Here is a 19,456-nt window from a genome sequence, read left to right as displayed (position 1 = left end):
TTGAAAAGATTCAGTTCCTTTCCAACAAGCAAATAGCCGTGGTGGTGTAGTGGTATCACACCCGAGGTCTTAACACGTGCGCAGTCATTCGTTGTTACTCAACGCCGTGTCAGTCTAGATCCGAGGAGGTCGCGGGTTCGATTCCTGCCCATGGTGCTTATTCTTTTTCTTTTGGTCCACCTCATTATATCAAGTGGTTACTTCCTATATTTTTCATGCAAGGTATTTCTTTCTGCCCTTCCCAGCGCAGTCCTGCCATTTGAGATCGTAATCGCGTTTTGCTCGAATCCCTTCCAACTTGTCCAATGGTTCCGAGCTTGAGTTTCGAATGGTAAGTTATTGTGTGAAAGGCCTCGACTTTCTGGTCCCTTACTTGTTACTCGCAAACCTCTCTTCCTCTCAAAGCCATCAACGGTCTCTACTTCATGCGACCAGCCTCCGATAATCAAGACTTCTACTGATCACGGTTCAAGTGCGTGTACTGTCCGGGAATGTAGACGTATATTTCGCAGCTACATACAACTTGGAGCTATGTCGGAAAGTGGTATAGTCGTTGATAGCAGGTTTACAAACACAAATGAAGACAATCTGTCTCTTGAGGTGGATGCTTTTGAAGATGCACACGAAAGGACTCTTGACCATGCCTGCCTATCTAGTTGACATCTTGTGAATTTTCCAAGTATTGTTCCACTTCAAAACCTGGCGCTGCTCATGGATCAAGCTAGATGGACCAACGGTTCAGTCGCTAGAGTGATAAGAGTCATTATACCTTAACGCTACAAGTCATACTGATATACATATAGGCGACTGTGAGGACCAACAGGATTATCTGTCCAAGAAAAGGGGGTGACCCTGATCATGAGTGACAAAAAAAAGAAGAACAAAAAGCAAAAAGGGCATCGAAGCATCTCGAAGCACCCACCACCTTCGTGGCGCGCCTCGGCCTCTTGAGCAAAACTGCTGCGTCACCACAAAATTAATTCCCTGCCCGCCAAAAACAACAGAAACATTTTGTGCATCAATCACAAACCAATACCTTGTCGCACGACTCGAAGATATACACACTCGAACTTCAACTCTACATCAATTGAACATCGTCGCCGAAAGACACACATATACACCACAGACCACACCTTCAGAAACACCACCACAATGAACGACCCAGGACTCAACACGCTCCTCAAATGGTCCATCGAGAACAGCGCCGTCTCAGAAACCGCCGAGCCCACTCAACCACGCACACAACTGAACCCGGAACTGCTCGCACAACTAATGGGCGGCCCCTCTGATGCCGACCGCATGATTTCCTCCATGCAAGCCATCCACGACCCCAGCGTCGACCACGAAAACAAAGGCATCGCTTGGGACAACTTTGAGCAATTGGTGGAGAACTTGGACAATGCGAACAACATGGAGGCGCTGAAGTTGTGGACGCCGTTGGTGGAGAAGTTGGAGTCGGAGGACACGCAGGATAGGGAGATGGCTTGTTGGTGTTTGGGGACTGCTGTGCAGAACAACATCAAGTGTCAGGAACGTGTGAGTACAAACCCTGCTCTCTCTTTGCTCTTTTGGACATTATACTGATCAAGATAAAAACAGGCACTAGCAGTCGGCGCAATCCCCAAGGTCGCAAAACTTTGCTCAGATCCCGACGCCGGTGTGCGTAAGAAGGCTATCCGTGTCATCAGCTCCGAAGTCAGAAACTACCAGCCTGCGCTGGACGAGGCTGTCAAGTACCTGCCCGAGGAGATTGTCGGCGATGGCAAGTTCGACGCAGAGGACATGGCAAGCGTGGACATTGTCGTCAACGGATTGAGGGAGAGAAGTGCAAAGATGGCTTAGACGGATGAGATGATATCAGTTGGGTCATGGATACACAAGACATACAACACGCATGACACAAGGCATGACAAGGCGTTTCTGGGAAGGCCAGATTGATGCGAGACTCGACCAAGGTCTTGATAATGGGTATACGAGTAGAATCAGCCATAGAGGCTGTCATTGAATGCACGATCTTTTGCTTTGCACTCCCTTCCCTTCTTCCTCACGTCGTTTCCTTCGTGGCATCATGCTCTGTTCCTTGCAACTGTGAATGCAGACCGTGGGGCTGGAAACGAAAGTACAATCTGGTTGTGCTGTACTGTCCTTTCGGCCCTATTTCTTTGCTCATCGTATGGTTCCACTCTGTTGTTCGACGCAAGCTCTTGTGCGCAGCTGCTGGTGCTAGTCTGCGACAGTGTGTCCCAGAGAGGTCCTTCTCAGCATCTCTTGCAGCGTCTTTCGGAAGTCAAGTAGATCATACAGCGATAAAGCACCATCGGTGTAGTTCTCTCCAAGCACTTTGGTTCCTTCAAAGACACTCTAAGCACAAGCCAATCAACTCATCGAAAGCTTCTCTTCCCTGATCAGCCTTCTCCAAACCCAGACCCAGCACAACCATCCTCTGCTCTTCCGGGTTCCTCATCAACAGCGCAGTCGCGAGTGTCGTCGCCAAAGTCTGTCCCAGTACCTCAAACTCTCCTCTTGTGCCTCCCAATACTGTTGTGGCAGTCAAGTGCGCAAACGGAAGCAGAGAAGCATCGACGTCTGTCTCGGAGGATGGGTTCAGGAATCCATTATCGAGAGGGCGGCCGCCGGACAGAGGAACATGAAGCCAGTGGTTCAAGCGGCCGGATTGTGAAATTGTGAGGACGAGCTTGTCTGAGAAGTTCAGGGCGGTTACTTGGGTTGGCACGCCGGCGATGGTGTTGCTGACGGTTTTGCTCGGTGCGGGGAAAGTCGAGAAGGTGAGGTTTGCCGGTGGTGCCATGGTGGCTGTGGGCTGTGATTGTGTCTGCATGATAATTGTACAGAGAGATGAAGACTTGAATGTGATGCAGCTGTCTACTCGTATCCGTCTTCCAACAGCGAAACATGAAGCAAAGCACAGGTCGGTTTGACGCTAGACCCCGCAGCGTACACGGGCCGAGCCGCCTGCATGCCTGGAGCTTAAATCAGAAAAGTTGCAATCGCCATGTCCGACATTTCGTGAGCGAGTCCATCTTTCCCTCCCTCCTTCATACCTCTCGGCGCAAACGACAATCATGCCGCCCAAATTCGTGCCCCGCGATCGCAAAAAGGGCAGAATCGCAAAAGCAAAAGCAAAGAACTCGCACTCCCACGATGAAGTCGCCGACGCGAACGCCGCCGAAATCCTCCCTCCTACTCCCTCGGAAAAAGAAGCACGCAAAGCACAATTACAAGCGGAGATCCGCGCGCAAAACAGCACTTCTGTAATCAGCGGCAAGAAAAAGAAGAGATTGGACAAGTACATCGACAACAAGCTCAAGAAAGAGGAGAACTTGGCCTTGATCAAGAAACTCGCGGCGCAAAAGGTCGATACGAGTTTGTTGCTCAGTTCGAAGAAACTTGGAAGAGGTGGAGAATCTGCGAGGGAGAGACTGGAGAGGGCTTTGGCCGAGAAAGAGCAGGGTATTAATGTTGCGGCGAATGATGCCATTTTGTTCGAGAAGAGGAAGAGACCGGCGCTTGAGCTTGAAAGCGAGTCTGAAGATGACCAGATTTCAACACCGCAAACAAAGGCATCGAAGTCTGCTGCTGCGAAGGCGTCGACCTCCGCTTCCGCTCCTGCACCCGCGCCGGCAGCAGGTAAGGGTGGACTGTTTGCTGCTGGACAGGGCTTGTTCGGCAGTGGTTTGAAGAGGCCGCTCGAGACAGACGAGGAGGGAAAGCCAGTCATCAAGAGCAGGAAACGTACAAAGGTTATCAACAAGTCTGCTCCGGTAGTCGCCCAAGAGCCCGAGTGGACTGGCTTCTCCGGGGACGAGGACGAAGAGGATGATGATGATGAAGAGGACAATGAAGAGAGCTCAGAGGAGGACATCGAGGACGGCGAGGAAGATTCAGACGAGGAAGATGAGGAAGACGACGACGAGGATGAAGAGGAATCAGACGAAGATTCAGAAGAAGAGTCGGATTCGGATGAAGACATGGAAGATGCAGAGGCCGTGAAGGAAGCCAAAAAGGCTCGCTCATCCGCCTTCAAGATGTGGGCGACCGAGCAACGGAACAATGCGATAGGTTTCGTCCCGTCGAGCAACCTCGAAGCCGTAAATTCGACGGACGTCAAACAACCCACAAATTTCGTCCCCCGCGCTCCTTCACCAGAAAATCTCCCTCCCGAACTCGCCATTTCCGCCACTACCGCCTCGGACAATCGTCCAGCAGTCAGTCTCGTCATCCCTCGTACACCTGAGATCCAAGAAGCAAGATTGAAGCTGCCAGTCGTGCAAGAAGAGCAGAAGATCATGGAAGCCGTCCACAATAACAACGTTCTCGTCGTCTGGGGTGCCACTGGTTCCGGTAAAACAACTCAAGTACCCCAGATGATGTTTGAAAGTGGTTACGGCAGCAAGATTGGTCAAGCGGAAGGGGAAGGCAAGGCCAAGGGCATGATTGGTGTCACCCAACCTCGTCGTGTTGCTGCTGTCAGTGTGTCTGAGCGTGTAGGCACTGAATTGTGCGGCATGAAGGATCGCGTTGGCTACCAGATTCGTTTCGATACGACCGTCTCGAAAGACACTGCTATCAAGTTTATGACTGATGGTATTCTTCTGAGAGAGATTGCCAACGATTTCATCTTGTCCAGGTACTCTGCAATTGTCATCGATGAAGCTCACGAACGCTCAGTCAACACTGATATTCTGATCGGTATGATGAGCAGAATTGTCGATCTTCGTGCTCAGATGGCAAAGGAGGAGCCTGAAAAGTACTATCCTCTGAAGCTCGTGATTATGAGTGCCACTCTCCGCATCACCGATTTCACAGAGAACACTCGCCTGTTCAGAAATGGTCCTCCTCCGATCGTGAAGGCAGAGGGAAGACAATACCCTGTTACTGATCACTTTTCCCGCAAGACGACACACGACTACGTTGAAGACATGTTCGGCAAGATCACCAGAGGTCACAAGAAGCTTCCTCCTGGTGGCATGCTCTGTTTCCTTACTGGTCAACAAGAGATTATCCAGCTCGCCAAGAAGTTGCGTACAGCTTTCCCTGCCGATACTGGTAGCCAAGCCAAGCAACCTAGGGTGCATGTCTCTGCTGCGGATGCGCCTCTGGAGATTGATGACATGGATGCAGACGCTCAACCTGCATCTAGAAGGGACGAGGATGATGATTCAGATGACTCAGACATTGAGATCAGAGGCCTAGATGAAGAAGAAGACGACAAGGAGTTCGAAATCGAGGGCGAGGAGCAACCTGTTGAATCTCTCAGAGTCCATGTCCTGCCTCTTTACTCGCAACTGCCTACCAAGCAACAACTGAAGGTCTTCGAACAACCACCGGAAGGTTCGAGACTGATTGTTCTCGCCACCAACGTTGCCGAAACGTCTCTCACAATTCCCGGCGTTCGCTACGTGTTCGATTGTGGTCGCTCAAAGGAGAAGAAATACGAGGCTTCAACTGGTGTCCAGACATTCGAGATTGACTTCATCAGCAAAGCTAGTGCAGCACAAAGAGCCGGTCGTGCTGGTCGTACTGGCCCAGGTCACTGCTACCGCCTCTACTCATCTGCTGTCTACGAGCGCGATTTCGAAGAGTATGCCATACCTGAGATCCTGCGCTCGCCTATCGAAGGTGTCGTGCTATCCCTCAAGAGCATGGACATCCAAACGATAGTCAACTTCCCCTTCCCTACACCGCCCGACCGAAAAGCATTGGCAAAGGCCGAGAAACTCCTCACCTTCCTCGGCGCCATCGATGCGCATGGTAAAATCACAGAGACAGGAAAGGAGTTGTCTGCATACCCGCTCTCACCGAGATACGCAAGGATGTTGCTACTGGGTAGACGTTACAATCTATCTGCTCACACAATAGCTCTGGTAGCGGCCCTAGCAGTTCCTGAACTCTTCATTCCCCAAACACAATACAACCTCGAAAACGCACCCGATGAAGCAGAGTCAGATGACGAGAACGACACCGCCAGAGAACGTTTTGCAAAACGCCAGATTCGCTCAGAAGCCGACAACATTGCCGCCTCGGCAGCAGAAGTCAAGCGAAGAGCATATGGCAAAGCACACGCTACACTATCACGTTGGGACGATCGCAGTGATGCATTGAAGTTGCTGACAGCAATGGCCGCCTACTCTGCTTCCTCGTCACCGGCATCTTTCTGTTCCGACTACTTCCTCCGTGAAAAGGCCATGAAAGAAGCCGGGCAGTTGAAGCAACAACTCACAGCCATCGTCCGCAGTCACTCCCGCACAGGCACCGAAGACCCAACACTCAATCAAAAGACCCTCCCACCACCCACAGACAAGCAAAGAGCCATCCTCAAACAATTCGTCGCAGCCGGTTTCATCGACCAAGTCGCCGTCCGCGCCGACATAATCGGTATCGCCCTCTCCCGCAACCCGCGCCGCGCAATCGAAGTACCGTATCGAACCCTCTTCGCCTCCAGCACAGGCGACGTCGCAGGCACAGACCCAGAAGCCAGAGCTGCGGCAAAATTATCCTATGTTCACCCGTCCTCTGTGTTGGCCAGGTTGACCGTACCGGAGATGCCGGATTATATCATCTACTCCCATCTCTCGCGTCAAGCGCCGTCGCCGCCATTCACCGATCTCCCCAAAACAAGACTTCACCCCTTGACCACCGTTACCGCCAAGCAACTCGCCAATCTTGCCGAGGGCACGCCATTACTAGAGGTCGGCAAACCTGTGGGCAAAATTGAACAATTGCCTAGAGGTGCAGACGGTAGAGAGAGAAGGGAAGTCTGGGTCGGACTCAGTCTGAGAGGTGAAAAGGAAGGAACGCCTTGGCCTGTCGGTGCTAGAAAGGTCGTGCAGAAGAGAGTGGGAGGTGCTTGGGAGATTGAGAAGGTGGTTGGTTAGTCGCCCGCAATGCATGTATATAGATGAAGCGTATTTTGAAGCGTAGATTTGAGCTCTCGATGTAAAAATTGAGGAATTATGAATAGCATTGTGCGGTTCTACAGTTTTTTTCCCCGGGTTTAGATGGCCGTGTGAGACGGGTGTTCTGTAGGTCATTGGTTGTTTACTTTTACACGAGCTCGATCGTCTTTCTCAATTCATTGTTACCTCTTCATCGCCGTGTCAGTGTTTGCTGGAAGCTTTAAGATACATGTAGAACGTCGAGCGCTTCTGTACCCTTCAGAGGTTTATAGCGACATGCGTATTGACCGAATCTCTTGCACGCAATACTGCGTGGGTTGAAATCATGCAAAAAGTCACAAAACACTGCACATGGGATAACAGGAAGGAAGGTCACGTTTGTGACCTGAATCGCTACTCCCCACTTTCACCCTTACTCCTGCCTCCACGTATGATCTTCGAGGTCTGGTCATGCACTCTTCCCCGTCCTCATCATCATATCCACCCACCCTGATAAACTCATCATTTATCCTAGACCCCCTGGTATTTTCATTTGCACCTTTCATTTCCATGTTTGTTGTACCATATTTTCGGAAGGTTGCATTGTTTTTTTTGGTGTTGTCGACATCCCAACCTGTAGGATATCGAGAGCATCTACATATCTAGAGCTAATTATTACTATTTCTTCTCAACACCGTCCGAGCCAAAAAAAGAAACTCTTCGGAATTCCTCTATGCCTCGAAGATTCTCTCGACCCAACGCTTCACAGCTCCCTTCCAGAGCGCAGGTCCAGGGATGGTGTAGCTCTTCAATACAGGCCAGTAGATGGAGATGGCGATGCTCTTGCTGGTGGCCGAGTACAACTTGGTCGCTTTGACACCAGCGGGCTTGGCAGTACCCTTTCCACTGATCTGGAAGTTGATGCAGTTGGGGTAGTTCTGAGCACCGTTGGCTTGGTCGGCTGAGTGGAGGGCAATGATCTCGTGGCGGAGGACGTAAGAGCCTGCAATCAGAGAAGAAGGTATTGTGACAGTCCAGGAGTTGTTGTTTGCGATGAGGGTATCAGAGGCCCATGTGCTACGATTGTTGTTAGTATAAAGATACATTGGTAAAGAGGAAGAGAGCAAACATACCCAGGAGCAGGGTTGCCATTGATCAGACCTGCTTGGTCAATCTTGAACCAGTCAAGAGTGGTAGGGTTGACAATCGAGCAATCGCCAGGGCACTTGGCCAGATAGCTGATAACAGGACCTTTGTGGCTTTGAGGCCAGTCGGACCAGAGAAGCTTGACCTTGTCGCCAGCCTTCACGGGGATACGAGTGTTGGTGCTTTTAGCACTCTTGTGGCAAGCAATGTCTGCAGTTCCATATTCAGAAGGAGAGATGAAGCCAAGATCTTGATTCAGAGATGACCATCCGGCAGATTTGGCATGGGTGATTTGAGGGTTGACGCGCCACCAGGGTTGAGCGCCAGGGTACCATTTTCCATTTGTGACGATGCCTTGAACGAAGCCGTGGGCAGTCACAGTGGTAGTGAAAGTGATGAAGGTCAAAAGACCGGAGAGGATTGCCAAAGTATAGTACATGACTGTTTTCTTTCCGCAAAATTGATATCAATAAATGGATGTTGGTTGACTCAAGGAGTCTAAAAGAATGACTAGTAGTCGAAGCGACCACAAAAAGAGTGTATAAAGAATTAAAGGACAAGCAAGAGGCTTGAAGAGAAAGCTGGAAGGTTTTTGGCAGGTTGCATCTCCCCTACATATACCTTCTTTTCTCCTGCTTCTTCTTCAGAAGCTAAGTGAGCCTACCGCAAGGGCAAGGCAACGAACAACGTGGAAAACGTACGCCCATGCCGCGACCTCCAACGTCTGTCGAACCGAGACCATCGGTGTTGCTGTCCGAGGAGTTTGTTAGGTTGAAAGGAAAGTAAGGAGACAGACATGTGCAGCGCCGTTAGGGAGTCTGTCGCCATGCAGAAATGCGACAAAAGACCTGGACCTTCTACCATGCTATAGATTTCGATAGCGGGCTGCTAGAACTGGATCATTGTTTCATGTAGAATAGGCATCAATCTTGTAGATCATTCAAGGATGAAAACGTTGTAAGAACGATGAGGTTTCCCTGTTGGTTGCTGTTGTTTCCTTGCCGTCGCGGGGCGTTGAACAGTTGAATAGGTGAAGTGGGCGGGTGTGGCAAGGGCAGCCGAGCTCGTGTAAAATTGCCAAAAGCTGACAAGGCACTCTCCCGCCATGGCTTCATCTGCTTCAGTCCAGCCTCTGTATATGTTCATACACCTCTCACTTATCAGATCATCCAAGCAAGCGCCGACGTGCGCACGACTATCGCCGAAGATCTACCTGAAGTATCACGGTTGATTACCTATGGGGGCTTATAGAGAATACCAAAGATGTAGTATTGTGGTTGTACTGGTCATATATAATGAAAGAATGAAGGGGTTTGATGACACCAAAAGGAACACGAGTGGGAATCATGAGATGGAAGCACAAGACAACGACGGATCATTGCTGTCGGGACATCAAAGGAATGGGAATGTCTTTGAGACTGAGACGCCGCATGGCCGATATCAAAGTCTCCATGGGATGATTCTTCAGCTGTGAAGAGTGGGAGTCTCCAGATAAATGGTTCTCGAGACTGAGTCCACACATAGCCATGATCATGGCCTCGGTATAATGATATCTACCCGTGGCTCCGATGTAACCTAGACTTCCTCTGCCGTACACGGTCCAGACCATGGGTGTTTGTCTGATGGAGTTGCGAAGATGTCGTTCAGCGCTGATGGGTGGCTTGTAAAGGCGACCAGAAATTACTCGTCGCAGGTGTATGCTTTCCGACTAGCATCGCTTACTCAACCACTCCGAACTCTGTTGGCCCAATGGTAGCTTGTCTGCTACCTCCTTGTTCAAATACGTTGATCCCGTCTTTCTGTCGCCAAGAATCCATGGCAGGTTGAAGCAATCACTGAAGAAGAAGTTGGTCTTTTGCTCATCCATGGCTTGGTAGCAGGCGCAGCGTAGAATGACCGTACCACCGGTGATCGCGTAGTTTCGAATCAAAATGGCTAGAGATTTGTACCTTGGTTCCATGATTGCAGAATCGGTAATGATGATCGCCGTCGGAGTATTGAAAGCCAGATACAGAAGAGCGTCGATAGCTCGCGTGTAACGCCGAAGCTGTGCTTGGAGTCTTAGCCGCGTCCAGAGTCTGTCGTTCTGCTCTTCTTGGTAATTTTCGGGAAGTGCGAGCGATAGTAGCACGATTCGAGGACGAAGACTGCTCGAGGAAGCCTGAACGGTTGGCTGAAGTGACATGATGGTTATGAATGTTTGAGACGATGTGATGGGTATAGATGACTGATGCCGATGATGAGGATGTTGATACTTTCTCGAATATTAAAAAGCGATGGGGATTGATGGCTCTGTCATCGCGCCTGCCGAACCGGTGAAAGATTTCGCGTCATGATTCTGTCGACGCTCTCGAAAGCTCTTTCTAGGTTTGGATGCCACATCGCGACTCAATGCATATTCGCTACTGGAGTTTTATCAAGAGCGTCGGAATATTGCTAGAATCCCGATCAGCACATCATTGTTGCTAACTATTAGTCTAGGAAGCAAACCGAGCGGTCTCACTCTTGGTTGAATCGGTCACTTGAACACCCGACTCAAAGGTATAGAACCTAGAGTCCAGATGATCATGACACCGGAGAACCCTCCTAAGCCGATCAAAACAAAGTAGTAGTTGTGGCTTGAGACATAGCCAATACTGTCAGCATCTATCCAGAATACTACGCCTGAAATGACTGCTATGCCGACCTGTATCCAGGCGATCAAGGTAGTGAACAAAGCTGACGAATAGAATGGCATTTGGTGCTCCAGTACTTCCAATGAGCGTGCAGACGGTCTGATTACTTCGAGTGCAGCGAATGTTTCCGAAAAGGTCAGACTGTTTGGAATACTCCGGCTAGACGAAAGGGCATTGTCGAGTGAGAGATTGAGCTCATATGCTTCTTCTTCGCTGGCCAATGAGTCTTGATCGGAACTAGCCTTGTGATTTCGGCTTCTGTAATTTTCGAGTATTGCTCCGATGGGTTGGATCAACAGCACCAACGGAACTATCTGACCAAAAGTCCAGGAGTTCTCTTTGCTGTTCCACCAAGAATTTTGCTGGCGCGGGATTACGATCTGAATTGTACCGTATACAAGACCAACATAAGACAGCCACAGCGATGCGGCGAACGAAGCGCTGAACTCGAACAATGCCAAAAGTATGATGTATACAACCATGGTCGCATAGTATATCCAGCTTAGCCTACGTTTACCGCGACATTTCGATGCCTTGATGGCTTCTTTGTGCAGAATTCGCTCTAAGAAATACTCATAAGGTCCGCGGACACGTCGATGGAACACATTCCTTGAGCTTCGAAATAAGGCACCAATTTTCCAAATGTAGGACAAAGTCAGGATGAGATATGAAAGAGGTGCATCCGGATTCACACCCTCACCCCAGGTGTGAAAGAAGAAGCATTTAGCTGGGATAGCCCAACTAGTCTTTTCATAATGCTCACTGTCCGGCGTCCACTGGGTAGCCCATAGGTTCGAATTGGTCGGTGCCAGTGCCGCTAAGAGAAGGATGAGAAGAACTAGCATTCCAACGATGCGCCAGCCTAGCACTCCAGGTCTCTTCCGAAAGTACTCTCCTAGCATCGTGAGTGCCGACAGATGGACGGAGCTTGACATCCAGGCCAGCATGATCACAATCTGGAAGTGATAGACAGATATACGACCATGCAGTGCAATAAATCCAGCCATACAGACAGCTATTCCAGTGACAATTTGTTGATCGCTCAGTAGCAGCACGCACTGGTGCAGCGCTTTGTGCCATGATATGCTTGTCCGTCGCTGAGATGGCAATCTATGGACGTAGAGATCCACCGGACGCAAAAGGCTTGTGTCAATAGAGCCCAGAAGATATGAGATCAACACAATGGCGAACGTGATGTATGCACTCAGAAGGAAGGCCAATATCGCGCCGATGCCTGAGATTTCAGTGTCCGCCTCGGGTATTGCTCCATTGAGCATCCAGTCCTGACAAGTTTCGGTGGTGACATTCTCCAGCTGTGTTGACATTGTTGTGGTCGGATCAGAAATCATATCTCGAGCGACATACGCACCATCTCGACGAAGAGCGAGCGGAGGAAGGAAGCTCTATAGAAAGCGCGTCAGGTGTCGTAGAAGGTTTCTCTTCGGCGGCCAAACGGCGAGCCAAGATCATGGATGGCGAAACCATCCTGGATTTTAGGGAAGTGGTCACCGAGTACTACATCGTGTCAAGTGATGCTAAAGGTGGAATACGAGCGGATGACTCTGTAGTGATGAATAAAGCCGACACGAAGCCTTCGCTGCCGGATGGCGGTGCCCGCGGAACGCGAGAACGTAGAGTACGAAAAAGCAAAATTAGGAAAAATGATACAAGAGCTGCAGGTCAGATTCCGTGAAAGCACAAAGCATGTTTCATCCTAAGCTCTGGATTTGATACTGTCGTAACTCATAATGTTGATACACAACTTCATACTATGCAATAGTAGAAGAAATTCCAATGCTGATTTTCCTTCCCAATCCTTCCCATTCCGTTTGCTCATGCAAGATCATGCAAAATGTTCATCATCATCACTTGCTGCCTCTCCTAACCTTCTCCAGCAAGTCCTCCATCTTAAATGGCTTAGCAATAACATCGTTCATTCCAGCATCAGTCATGGCCGTCTGCTGCTCTTCCCTGACGTTCGCCGTAACACCAATGATATTGACGTTTGGCAAGTCATTGTCCCCCTCGAACTTTCTGATTTCTCTGGACGCAGTCTGGCCATCCATGACTGGCATCTCTTGATCCATGAGTACACAGTCGAACGGGGGCTGCTGTGCCGAAGAACGTGCTGTGATTATATCAAGCGCCTCTTTTCCGTTTTCTGCGGTAGTAACTTGATAGCCTTTGGCCTCAATCTTCTTCTTCAGCAGTTTCTGGTTGATCAGGTTGTCCTATAGAATTGTGAGAAGATGAATTGGTGGTTAATATGTTGAAGACTCACCTCGACAAAGAGTATAGTAGGCTTGGAATCACTTTCTGTGTTTGAGATGTCGACAGACTTCTTCTTGTCATGTTTCCCAGACTCGATGTCTTTGCTGTCCTTGTTTTCGGATGGGGCTGACTTCCGTTCCTCGAATGTCGGATCCGGTCGTTGTGAGCTTCGGCCCGCATTTGCTGGTCTCTTTTGTCGTCTTTGAGATTCGTCGTCTTGGGCCCTGGAGTGTGACTTCTCGCCTTGGTCACCGGCAGGCTTGCAGTCTTTATGCTTTTCGCTCATTTGGTCTGCCATATCCGCTGTGTGCTGCCATCGATCTTTCGGTGGGTCGTCGTCGTTCGTTCCGGTGTTATCTTTGGATATGTTTTTCAAGTCGTCAGGAACCTTATCCTCTTCTACCTCCTCAGTGTCCATACGAGTATTCTTTTTCAGCCTTTCAGAGAGCTCCTTTGGTTCCAGTTTCTCGGCGTCCTCTGGCTCACCTCCCCGTCGGACCCTGAAAAAGAATCCAAAGGTAGATCCCTCTCCCTCGACCGAGGAAACACCAATCTCTCCACCGTGCAGTTGACACATTTTGCGAGAGATATTAAGGCCCAGTCCAGACCCGCCGTACATCTGACCTGTCTTTGGTGTGGCTTGTTGGAAACGTTCGAACAGTTTCGATTGGTTCTCTTCGCTTATTCCTATACCTGTGTCCTTTACTGCAACCATGATGTAGAGTGGTTCTCCGTCGCCCCATTCAGGGTTTCCAGTAGCGTCGGTCTTGAGGCCAAGTTCATCGGTCTTGAAGAAGACCACATCTGGTGGATATGACGTCGGTCTTTCTAGAGATGCAGCTACTTCAATGTTGATCTTCTTCTTGCGAGTTGACCGTGTCGTAAATTTGATGGCATTTGTCATGAGGTTGACAATGACTTGGCTGATTCTTACAAGATCTGCCATGACCCAGTCCACGTTGCAATTGTCATATTCAGGTTTGACAGTATAGCCAAACTCGACTTTCTGTTTGCGCAGTTCTGGTTGGAAGATTTTAAGTGTATCTGCCATTTGGGTCTTTGGTTTCGTTGCTCTGTTTTCGGATTAGTAACTGTTCTGGAGCTTGCTCCGGAATCAAGCTTACCTGGGGGCGAGTGAGAGCATAGAAGCGTCGAGTTTTGAGAAAGAAAGAACATCGTCGACAAGATTTTTCTGGATGTAATGTTAGCCGGAGCGAACGTGCATTAAACTTCAACTGTGACTCGCCTGGTGATCCACGCATAGTTGAATGGTATGGACTGCTTCAACAATATCGTCCACAGCAATGTTATCCGACTTGGCTTCTCCATCCTGCACAGCGTCCAGAATGTCCTCTGCACAGTGTAGCACGGCAGAGAGAGGATTGCGGATTTCGTGTGAGATCATGTCAATAAAACGCTCCTGTTGCTGTTTTCTTTCTTTCGCTTCTTTGGCGACTCTTGTTTGGGCAAGCTCGGCGTTCTTCATGTCTGATACATCGATCAAAGCACAGATATAGCCACCAAACTGTCTCAGCGTGAATTGCTGGAGGTTGTTCTTTCCAAGTGGTCGCATCAAGAACAGTCTCCATTGGTTTTCACCAAAGGCTCTGAATTCCGTCTCCAGCTCTGTCTGCGACTCAAATGCAGTGTGATATTCGGACATGACTCTCTCGTAATCGTCTGGATGGATGGTCTCAGGCCACATCCTAAAAGAGTGATCTGGACCACGATGGGCAGTCAAATTATAGAATTGGCCATTAACGAACAGCGGGTCTGCTTTGTGGTTGAGAATGGCAAGACCAGTAGGCAGCATCTCTGCAAACTTCTGGAAGAACGGCTGTCTGTCTAGGGCAGTTTCCTCGTGGTCCACGTATTTCTCCATGTTCTCGCCCGATGACTGTTTTCGACTTCCATCCTCTTTGGATACGGCTCTTCCTTGTCCGGTACCTGGTTTCGAGTGTGTCTTGCTGAAGATTTGCACCAGGACTCCTGACGCCTTTTCCCCCTCGTGTATCGGGCTGCATACGATCGGACATGGTTCTGAGCCTTTGGGATGATGATCTGACAGTTCTGAGGGGGCGATAGCTCGCGGTATCCGACCTTGACAATATTCACGTAGAGCTTTGGTCGTGTCCTCGGAGAAGGCGTCGTTCGGCGGTTTCCCTTGTTTCATTGAATTGTGTGCTGTTGCTTCCCAGGCTTCATTGTAGATCATGACGAGCTTGTCGCCCCAGAAGATGGCGGCTGGATGCGAAAGGGTGAAGATGAAAGGCGCCATCGACTGCAGGGACTCTGGCCAGTCTTTCGCCGAACCAATGTCGCTCTCATCCCTGTATCCATCATCAGCCAGGAAGTAGCACGTGTGAGGTCCAGTCTTTCGTACCAGACTTCGTCCATGAGTAATAGGGAATCCAGCGCTTCAGCAGCCTCCCGCTTGTTCATGGCATCCCCAGGCTGTGCCATGTTTACTACAATTTCTAGATTTTCAAAGAGACAAGCCTTAAGGATGAACAAGATACAGTATTTACAAACTCAGCATTGACAGACCTTCAAAGAACCTTGCAGATGTTCGCTGGACCCGCAACGGCCTCGCAATGACATAGGTGGACCCTGTGACGTATGCGGAGTAACATCCGAGACCCCACTGAAAGAATGTCAAGGCGAGTTCCGGCGATGGCCACAACACGCTGCTCTTGAACGAATCGATCTTGTCGCTTTGATCGAGGTCTATCATGAAGAGCTTGCTGTGTAGTTGCTAGCCTGTTTCGTGGACTGATGATGAGGCGGCGAGTACGGATATGATGAGAAATCCGATGGCTGGCAACGAAAGCTCCAGGGCTCCAACACGACAATGAACCAAGGTCCAACGGCAAATCTTTGGTCAGCTTGAAGCGAAAAATATTCGGTTTCGAAAGGAGAACGTCTGCCCGACTGGATACACTGAGGCACTGTCACAGCTCGACAGAAGCCATTCTGTCACGACAAGTCAGGGTGACCTCTCGAGTCGAACAATGATGTCGCGTTGCAGACTGTATGCGGAAAGTGCAATTCTCTGTCCTACATGCGTAAGCAGAGTCTTGGTCTCAAAATAACAAACCAAAATCTACCCGACATCTCCAACACCTACGCGGTGGAACACGCTGAGAGAAGACAACAACAACAACAGATGCTGAAGCAGGCTTCCAACTTATCTTGACGATAGCACGTTGAAACCTGTCCACACCCTCAAGTCATTTTTCGACCACACACCAACATCATGTCACGAGACGCTGCAACAGGCACATGCAAATGCTTACCGCATTCCGCCTCGGTCGACAACATCACCAACCCCGCAATCCCCACAACGAAATGTGCGAGCGCCTTGCGCACCTCCTTTCCAACGTCCACCGGTCAACTGCCACGATATGTATACATGCATCGAGTATCTTCCCAGGGGATGGTACCACATGGGCTTCGACCGCCACGATGTAACACTCATGTTGATGCCGAGCACTGTAACACACCGCCTGAGACATGATGCCCGCTTCAGATGATGGGGAAGCTTCATCCCACCCGTCGATTTGCGAGTTCCAAAAATCTTCCTGGAACAGATCAGAATTTGCACTGGGATATTGATACTCGTGGGATTGGTCTGCTGTACCTATAGTGCTTCATTGCTTCGGAGACTGACTCAAAGACGAATGCATTTTGCCTTACATGGCCGCGTAAATGCACAATGACATTCAAATCCAGAGCCAGCAGGTCCAAAAAGAGAACAGCAACTCTCTATGGATGATGTGGTCTTACTCGATATGATGGAGTCTTCTGATGGATGTTGATCTGCCGTCTTACTAAGCTTTCTGTAGTTGGTTGTTACGGCCTTATACTTGGAAGCCACAATGCAGGAGAGCATGTCCAAATATCTCCGACCTACAGACCAAGCGCTTGACGGGCTGAAATGGGCTACATTGTACTTCACATGTGATCCCTTCCAGCCTACGATGTTTCTCCGCACTGTTTCGACGTGTGTAAGAGCGCCAATAGCCTTTGTTTCTAAAGTTGTGGTGGCATAATATAACTGCAGGTAAGAGATGCTCCTCGACCATACGCAAGTGCAGCAACGAAATCACCATCGAGTCCCCTTAGACGTTTCAGATTTCTCCCGAGGACGACCATCTTGTCAGTCTCACTGGACAATGGCTAGCCGGACTGCTCGGACTTCACTAGAACAAGCAACTGCGTTGTTATATTCCCGAAATGACCAAGCCAAGCTCTCTGCATTCCGACATCATACATGCAATCTCCAATGGTCATGCGCTCCATCATGAGGATAATTGAGAGGAGAAGGAACCTTGGCCTTGAACGTCAGGCGCAGACTCATCTGGAAAACACCCCATCATTAGTAAGGATTGTCGTTGAAAGAGACGCACGTTTGTAGATCGCATCAACTCCAGAGGCGCAACTTGTGTTGCATCCTGAGCACACGCACGATGACGCTGATTAGACTAGACCATCTCAGGAGACGACAAGCAGAATAAATATGCTGCCACTCTCCGGCTCTACGGGATTCAACATCTCGTGTCTTGAGGCTCCAACTGTTCATCATGCATTTTCGAAGATTGACTTCGTTCTTAGTGACTTTCGCCGCCGCGAATGGCCTTTCACCATCGGAGTGGCGTCCTCAGTCCATCTATCAAGTGATGACAGACCGCTTTGCTCGGACTGATGGCTCTACCACGGCGTCTTGTGATCTGGGAGACTACTGTGGCGGCACATGGAAAGGCTTGATGAATAAACTCGACTACATACAGAACATGGGATTCACAGCTGTCAGTATGAGAGGTCTATATCCAGATAAGTACTGATTGTCTACAGGTGTGGATCTCACCAGTAGTCAAGAATCTCGATGCTTTAACTGCCGATGGGTCAAGCTACCACGGCTACTGGGCACACGACATCTATGAAGTCAATACGAACTTCGGCTCTGCCGCGGATCTCGTTTCACTATCAGACGCATTGCATGAGCGAGGCATGTACTTGATGGTTGACATTGTCCCAAACCACATGGGCTATGCAGGTTGCGGTGACTGTGTTGACTATTCGACATTCAATCCGTTCGATAAAAAGTCATATTATCATCCATTCTGCTTGATTGACTATAACAACCACACCAGCATGGAGTTGGTCAGTCTTCGCAACATCCCTTTTAAATACTCCACTGACCGGATTCTAGTGCTGGGAGGGAGACAACACCGTGTCACTGCCTGATCTACGAACAGAAGACACCACAGTCCAAGACATGTGGGCGACATGGATCAAACAGTTAGTTGCAAACTACACAAGTACAAATCCTCTTGTTGGCAGTTGTCAGCAATGTTCACACTAACTCAAATCACAGTCGACGGTCTCCGCATCGACAGCACAGCCGAAGTCGACAAAGCCTCTCTCAAAGCCTTCGAATCAGCAGCAGACATCTACGCCATCGGTGAAGTCTTCAACAACAACGCTGACTACGTCTGCGGCTACCAGGGCTCCATATCAGGTCTAATGAACTACCCACTCTACTACAACATCACCTCCGCCTTCAGCTCCACCTCCGGCGACATCAAACAATTGGAAAACGGCATCAATACCATGAAATCCACCTGCACGGATACATCCCTCCTAGGTTCTTTTCTCGAAAACCACGATAACCCTCGTTTCCCTTCTTTGACTACAGATATGGCATTGGCCAAAAACGCCATCGCTTTTCAGATGCTTGCGGATGGTATCCCAGTCATCTATCAAGGTCAAGAACAGCATTTTTCCGGATCCTCTACGCCGAAGAATAGAGAAGCGCTTTGGACTAGTGGATACAATACCGCAGCGACATTGTACAAACACATCGCCAAACTAAACGCTATCCGTAAACTGGCGATCGAAAAAGACGAGGGCTATTTGACGTACAATGCATACCCAGTTTGGACTGACGAGCACACTATCGTGATGAGAAAAGGAGGAAACGATACACAAGTCATTGGTATCTTCAACAATTTAGGTTCGTCAGGAAATGCCAATCTCACTTTACTTGCTACGAGTTCTGGATTTGATGCGGAGATGGAAGTGGTGGATTTATTGGCTTGTGAGAAGTTTACGACTGATGAGAAGGGTGATTTGGATGTTAGTGTCAAGGGAGGTGTGCCGGTGGTGTTGTACTCGGTTTTGCAGATTAAGGGGAGTGGATTGTGCGAGTCTTGAGTAGTTGGCATGGATGGAATGTAAATGATTTCGGTTGGTTTTATGAAGATGTTTCAAGTCTTTACTTTGATTATTGATACACTATCATTCGCAGATTACTTTTGTATGTCTGAATGTTTCCTCTGGTCTGACTGATTCATCGGACGACTCGAGCTGATGTGGGAAATGACACATCGAGCTGGTGAACGGCAGAATTCTTCTCACGCGGGCGCAGATGTCAGTATTACGTTGAGAAAGCTTTACATGCTGTTT

The 19,456-nt window shown here is 49.3% G+C and overlaps 9 protein-coding genes across 9 annotated transcripts; 4 read left to right on the top strand and 5 right to left on the bottom strand.

The window, feature by feature from the left end:
* Positions 1 to 28: 28 nt before the first annotated feature.
* Positions 29 to 354, top strand: M438DRAFT_56960 (uncharacterized protein). Its single transcript, XM_029910191.1, has one exon. The coding sequence runs from the start codon at positions 151 to 153 to the stop codon at positions 319 to 321; it is 171 nt and encodes a 56-aa protein (XP_029758357.1). The 5' UTR covers positions 29 to 150; the 3' UTR covers positions 322 to 354.
* Positions 355 to 1,152: 798 nt separating this feature from the next.
* On the top strand, positions 1,153 to 1,842 carry M438DRAFT_277904 (hsp70-like protein; the record flags this gene model as incomplete). Its single annotated transcript, XM_029900959.1, has 2 exons — positions 1,153 to 1,536; positions 1,600 to 1,842. 2 exons carry the CDS (start codon positions 1,153 to 1,155, stop codon positions 1,840 to 1,842), a joined length of 627 nt encoding a protein of 208 aa, XP_029758356.1.
* A 508-nt stretch (positions 1,843 to 2,350) lies between these two features.
* On the bottom strand, positions 2,351 to 2,809 carry M438DRAFT_337214 (uncharacterized protein; the record flags this gene model as incomplete). Its single annotated transcript, XM_029903968.1, has 1 exon — positions 2,351 to 2,809. The coding sequence occupies one exon, from the start codon at positions 2,807 to 2,809 to the stop codon at positions 2,351 to 2,353; it is 459 nt and encodes a 152-aa protein (XP_029758355.1).
* A 222-nt stretch (positions 2,810 to 3,031) lies between these two features.
* M438DRAFT_347436 (P-loop containing nucleoside triphosphate hydrolase protein) lies at positions 3,032 to 6,994 on the top strand. The gene has a single exon (XM_029905905.1). The coding sequence runs from the start codon at positions 3,084 to 3,086 to the stop codon at positions 6,894 to 6,896; it is 3,813 nt and encodes a 1,270-aa protein (XP_029758354.1). The 5' UTR covers positions 3,032 to 3,083; the 3' UTR covers positions 6,897 to 6,994.
* Positions 6,995 to 7,313: 319 nt separating this feature from the next.
* Positions 7,314 to 8,977, bottom strand: M438DRAFT_322913 (glycoside hydrolase). Its single transcript, XM_029902983.1, has 2 exons — positions 8,030 to 8,977; positions 7,314 to 7,973 (listed from the first exon to the last, which is right to left on the bottom strand). Exons 1-2 carry the CDS (start codon positions 8,479 to 8,481, stop codon positions 7,628 to 7,630), a joined length of 798 nt encoding a protein of 265 aa, XP_029758353.1. The 5' UTR covers positions 8,482 to 8,977; the 3' UTR covers positions 7,314 to 7,627.
* Positions 8,978 to 9,313: 336 nt separating this feature from the next.
* M438DRAFT_347434 (uncharacterized protein) lies at positions 9,314 to 10,654 on the bottom strand. The gene has a single exon (XM_029905904.1). The coding sequence runs from the start codon at positions 10,225 to 10,227 to the stop codon at positions 9,751 to 9,753; it is 477 nt and encodes a 158-aa protein (XP_029758352.1). The 5' UTR covers positions 10,228 to 10,654; the 3' UTR covers positions 9,314 to 9,750.
* Positions 10,385 to 12,226, bottom strand: M438DRAFT_347433 (uncharacterized protein). Its single transcript, XM_029905903.1, has 2 exons — positions 10,546 to 12,226; positions 10,385 to 10,478 (listed from the first exon to the last, which is right to left on the bottom strand). The coding sequence occupies exon 1, from the start codon at positions 12,040 to 12,042 to the stop codon at positions 10,561 to 10,563; it is 1,482 nt and encodes a 493-aa protein (XP_029758351.1). The 5' UTR covers positions 12,043 to 12,226; the 3' UTR covers positions 10,385 to 10,478; positions 10,546 to 10,560.
* A 202-nt stretch (positions 12,227 to 12,428) lies between these two features.
* M438DRAFT_367173 (uncharacterized protein) lies at positions 12,429 to 15,500 on the bottom strand. The gene is made up of 5 exons (XM_029907939.1): positions 15,372 to 15,500; positions 14,235 to 15,318; positions 14,113 to 14,180; positions 12,999 to 14,061; positions 12,429 to 12,948 (listed from the first exon to the last, which is right to left on the bottom strand). Exons 1-5 carry the CDS (start codon positions 15,449 to 15,451, stop codon positions 12,583 to 12,585), a joined length of 2,661 nt encoding a protein of 886 aa, XP_029758350.1. The 5' UTR covers positions 15,452 to 15,500; the 3' UTR covers positions 12,429 to 12,582.
* A 2,099-nt stretch (positions 15,501 to 17,599) lies between these two features.
* M438DRAFT_300942 (putative alpha-amylase) lies at positions 17,600 to 19,239 on the top strand. The gene is made up of 4 exons (XM_029902083.1): positions 17,600 to 17,796; positions 17,843 to 18,151; positions 18,201 to 18,309; positions 18,366 to 19,239. The coding sequence occupies exons 1-4, from the start codon at positions 17,668 to 17,670 to the stop codon at positions 19,202 to 19,204; spliced, it is 1,386 nt and encodes a 461-aa protein (XP_029758349.1). The 5' UTR covers positions 17,600 to 17,667; the 3' UTR covers positions 19,205 to 19,239.
* The last annotated feature ends 217 nt before the right edge of the window (positions 19,240 to 19,456 follow it).

This window comes from Aureobasidium pullulans (genome assembly GCF_000721785.1).
Source record: "Aureobasidium pullulans EXF-150 unplaced genomic scaffold scaffold_15, whole genome shotgun sequence".
NCBI lineage: Eukaryota > Fungi > Ascomycota > Dothideomycetes > Dothideales > Saccotheciaceae > Aureobasidium > Aureobasidium pullulans.
The sequence above is the reverse complement of the archived record's forward strand: the minus strand, read 5'-3'. Positions and strand labels throughout refer to the sequence as shown.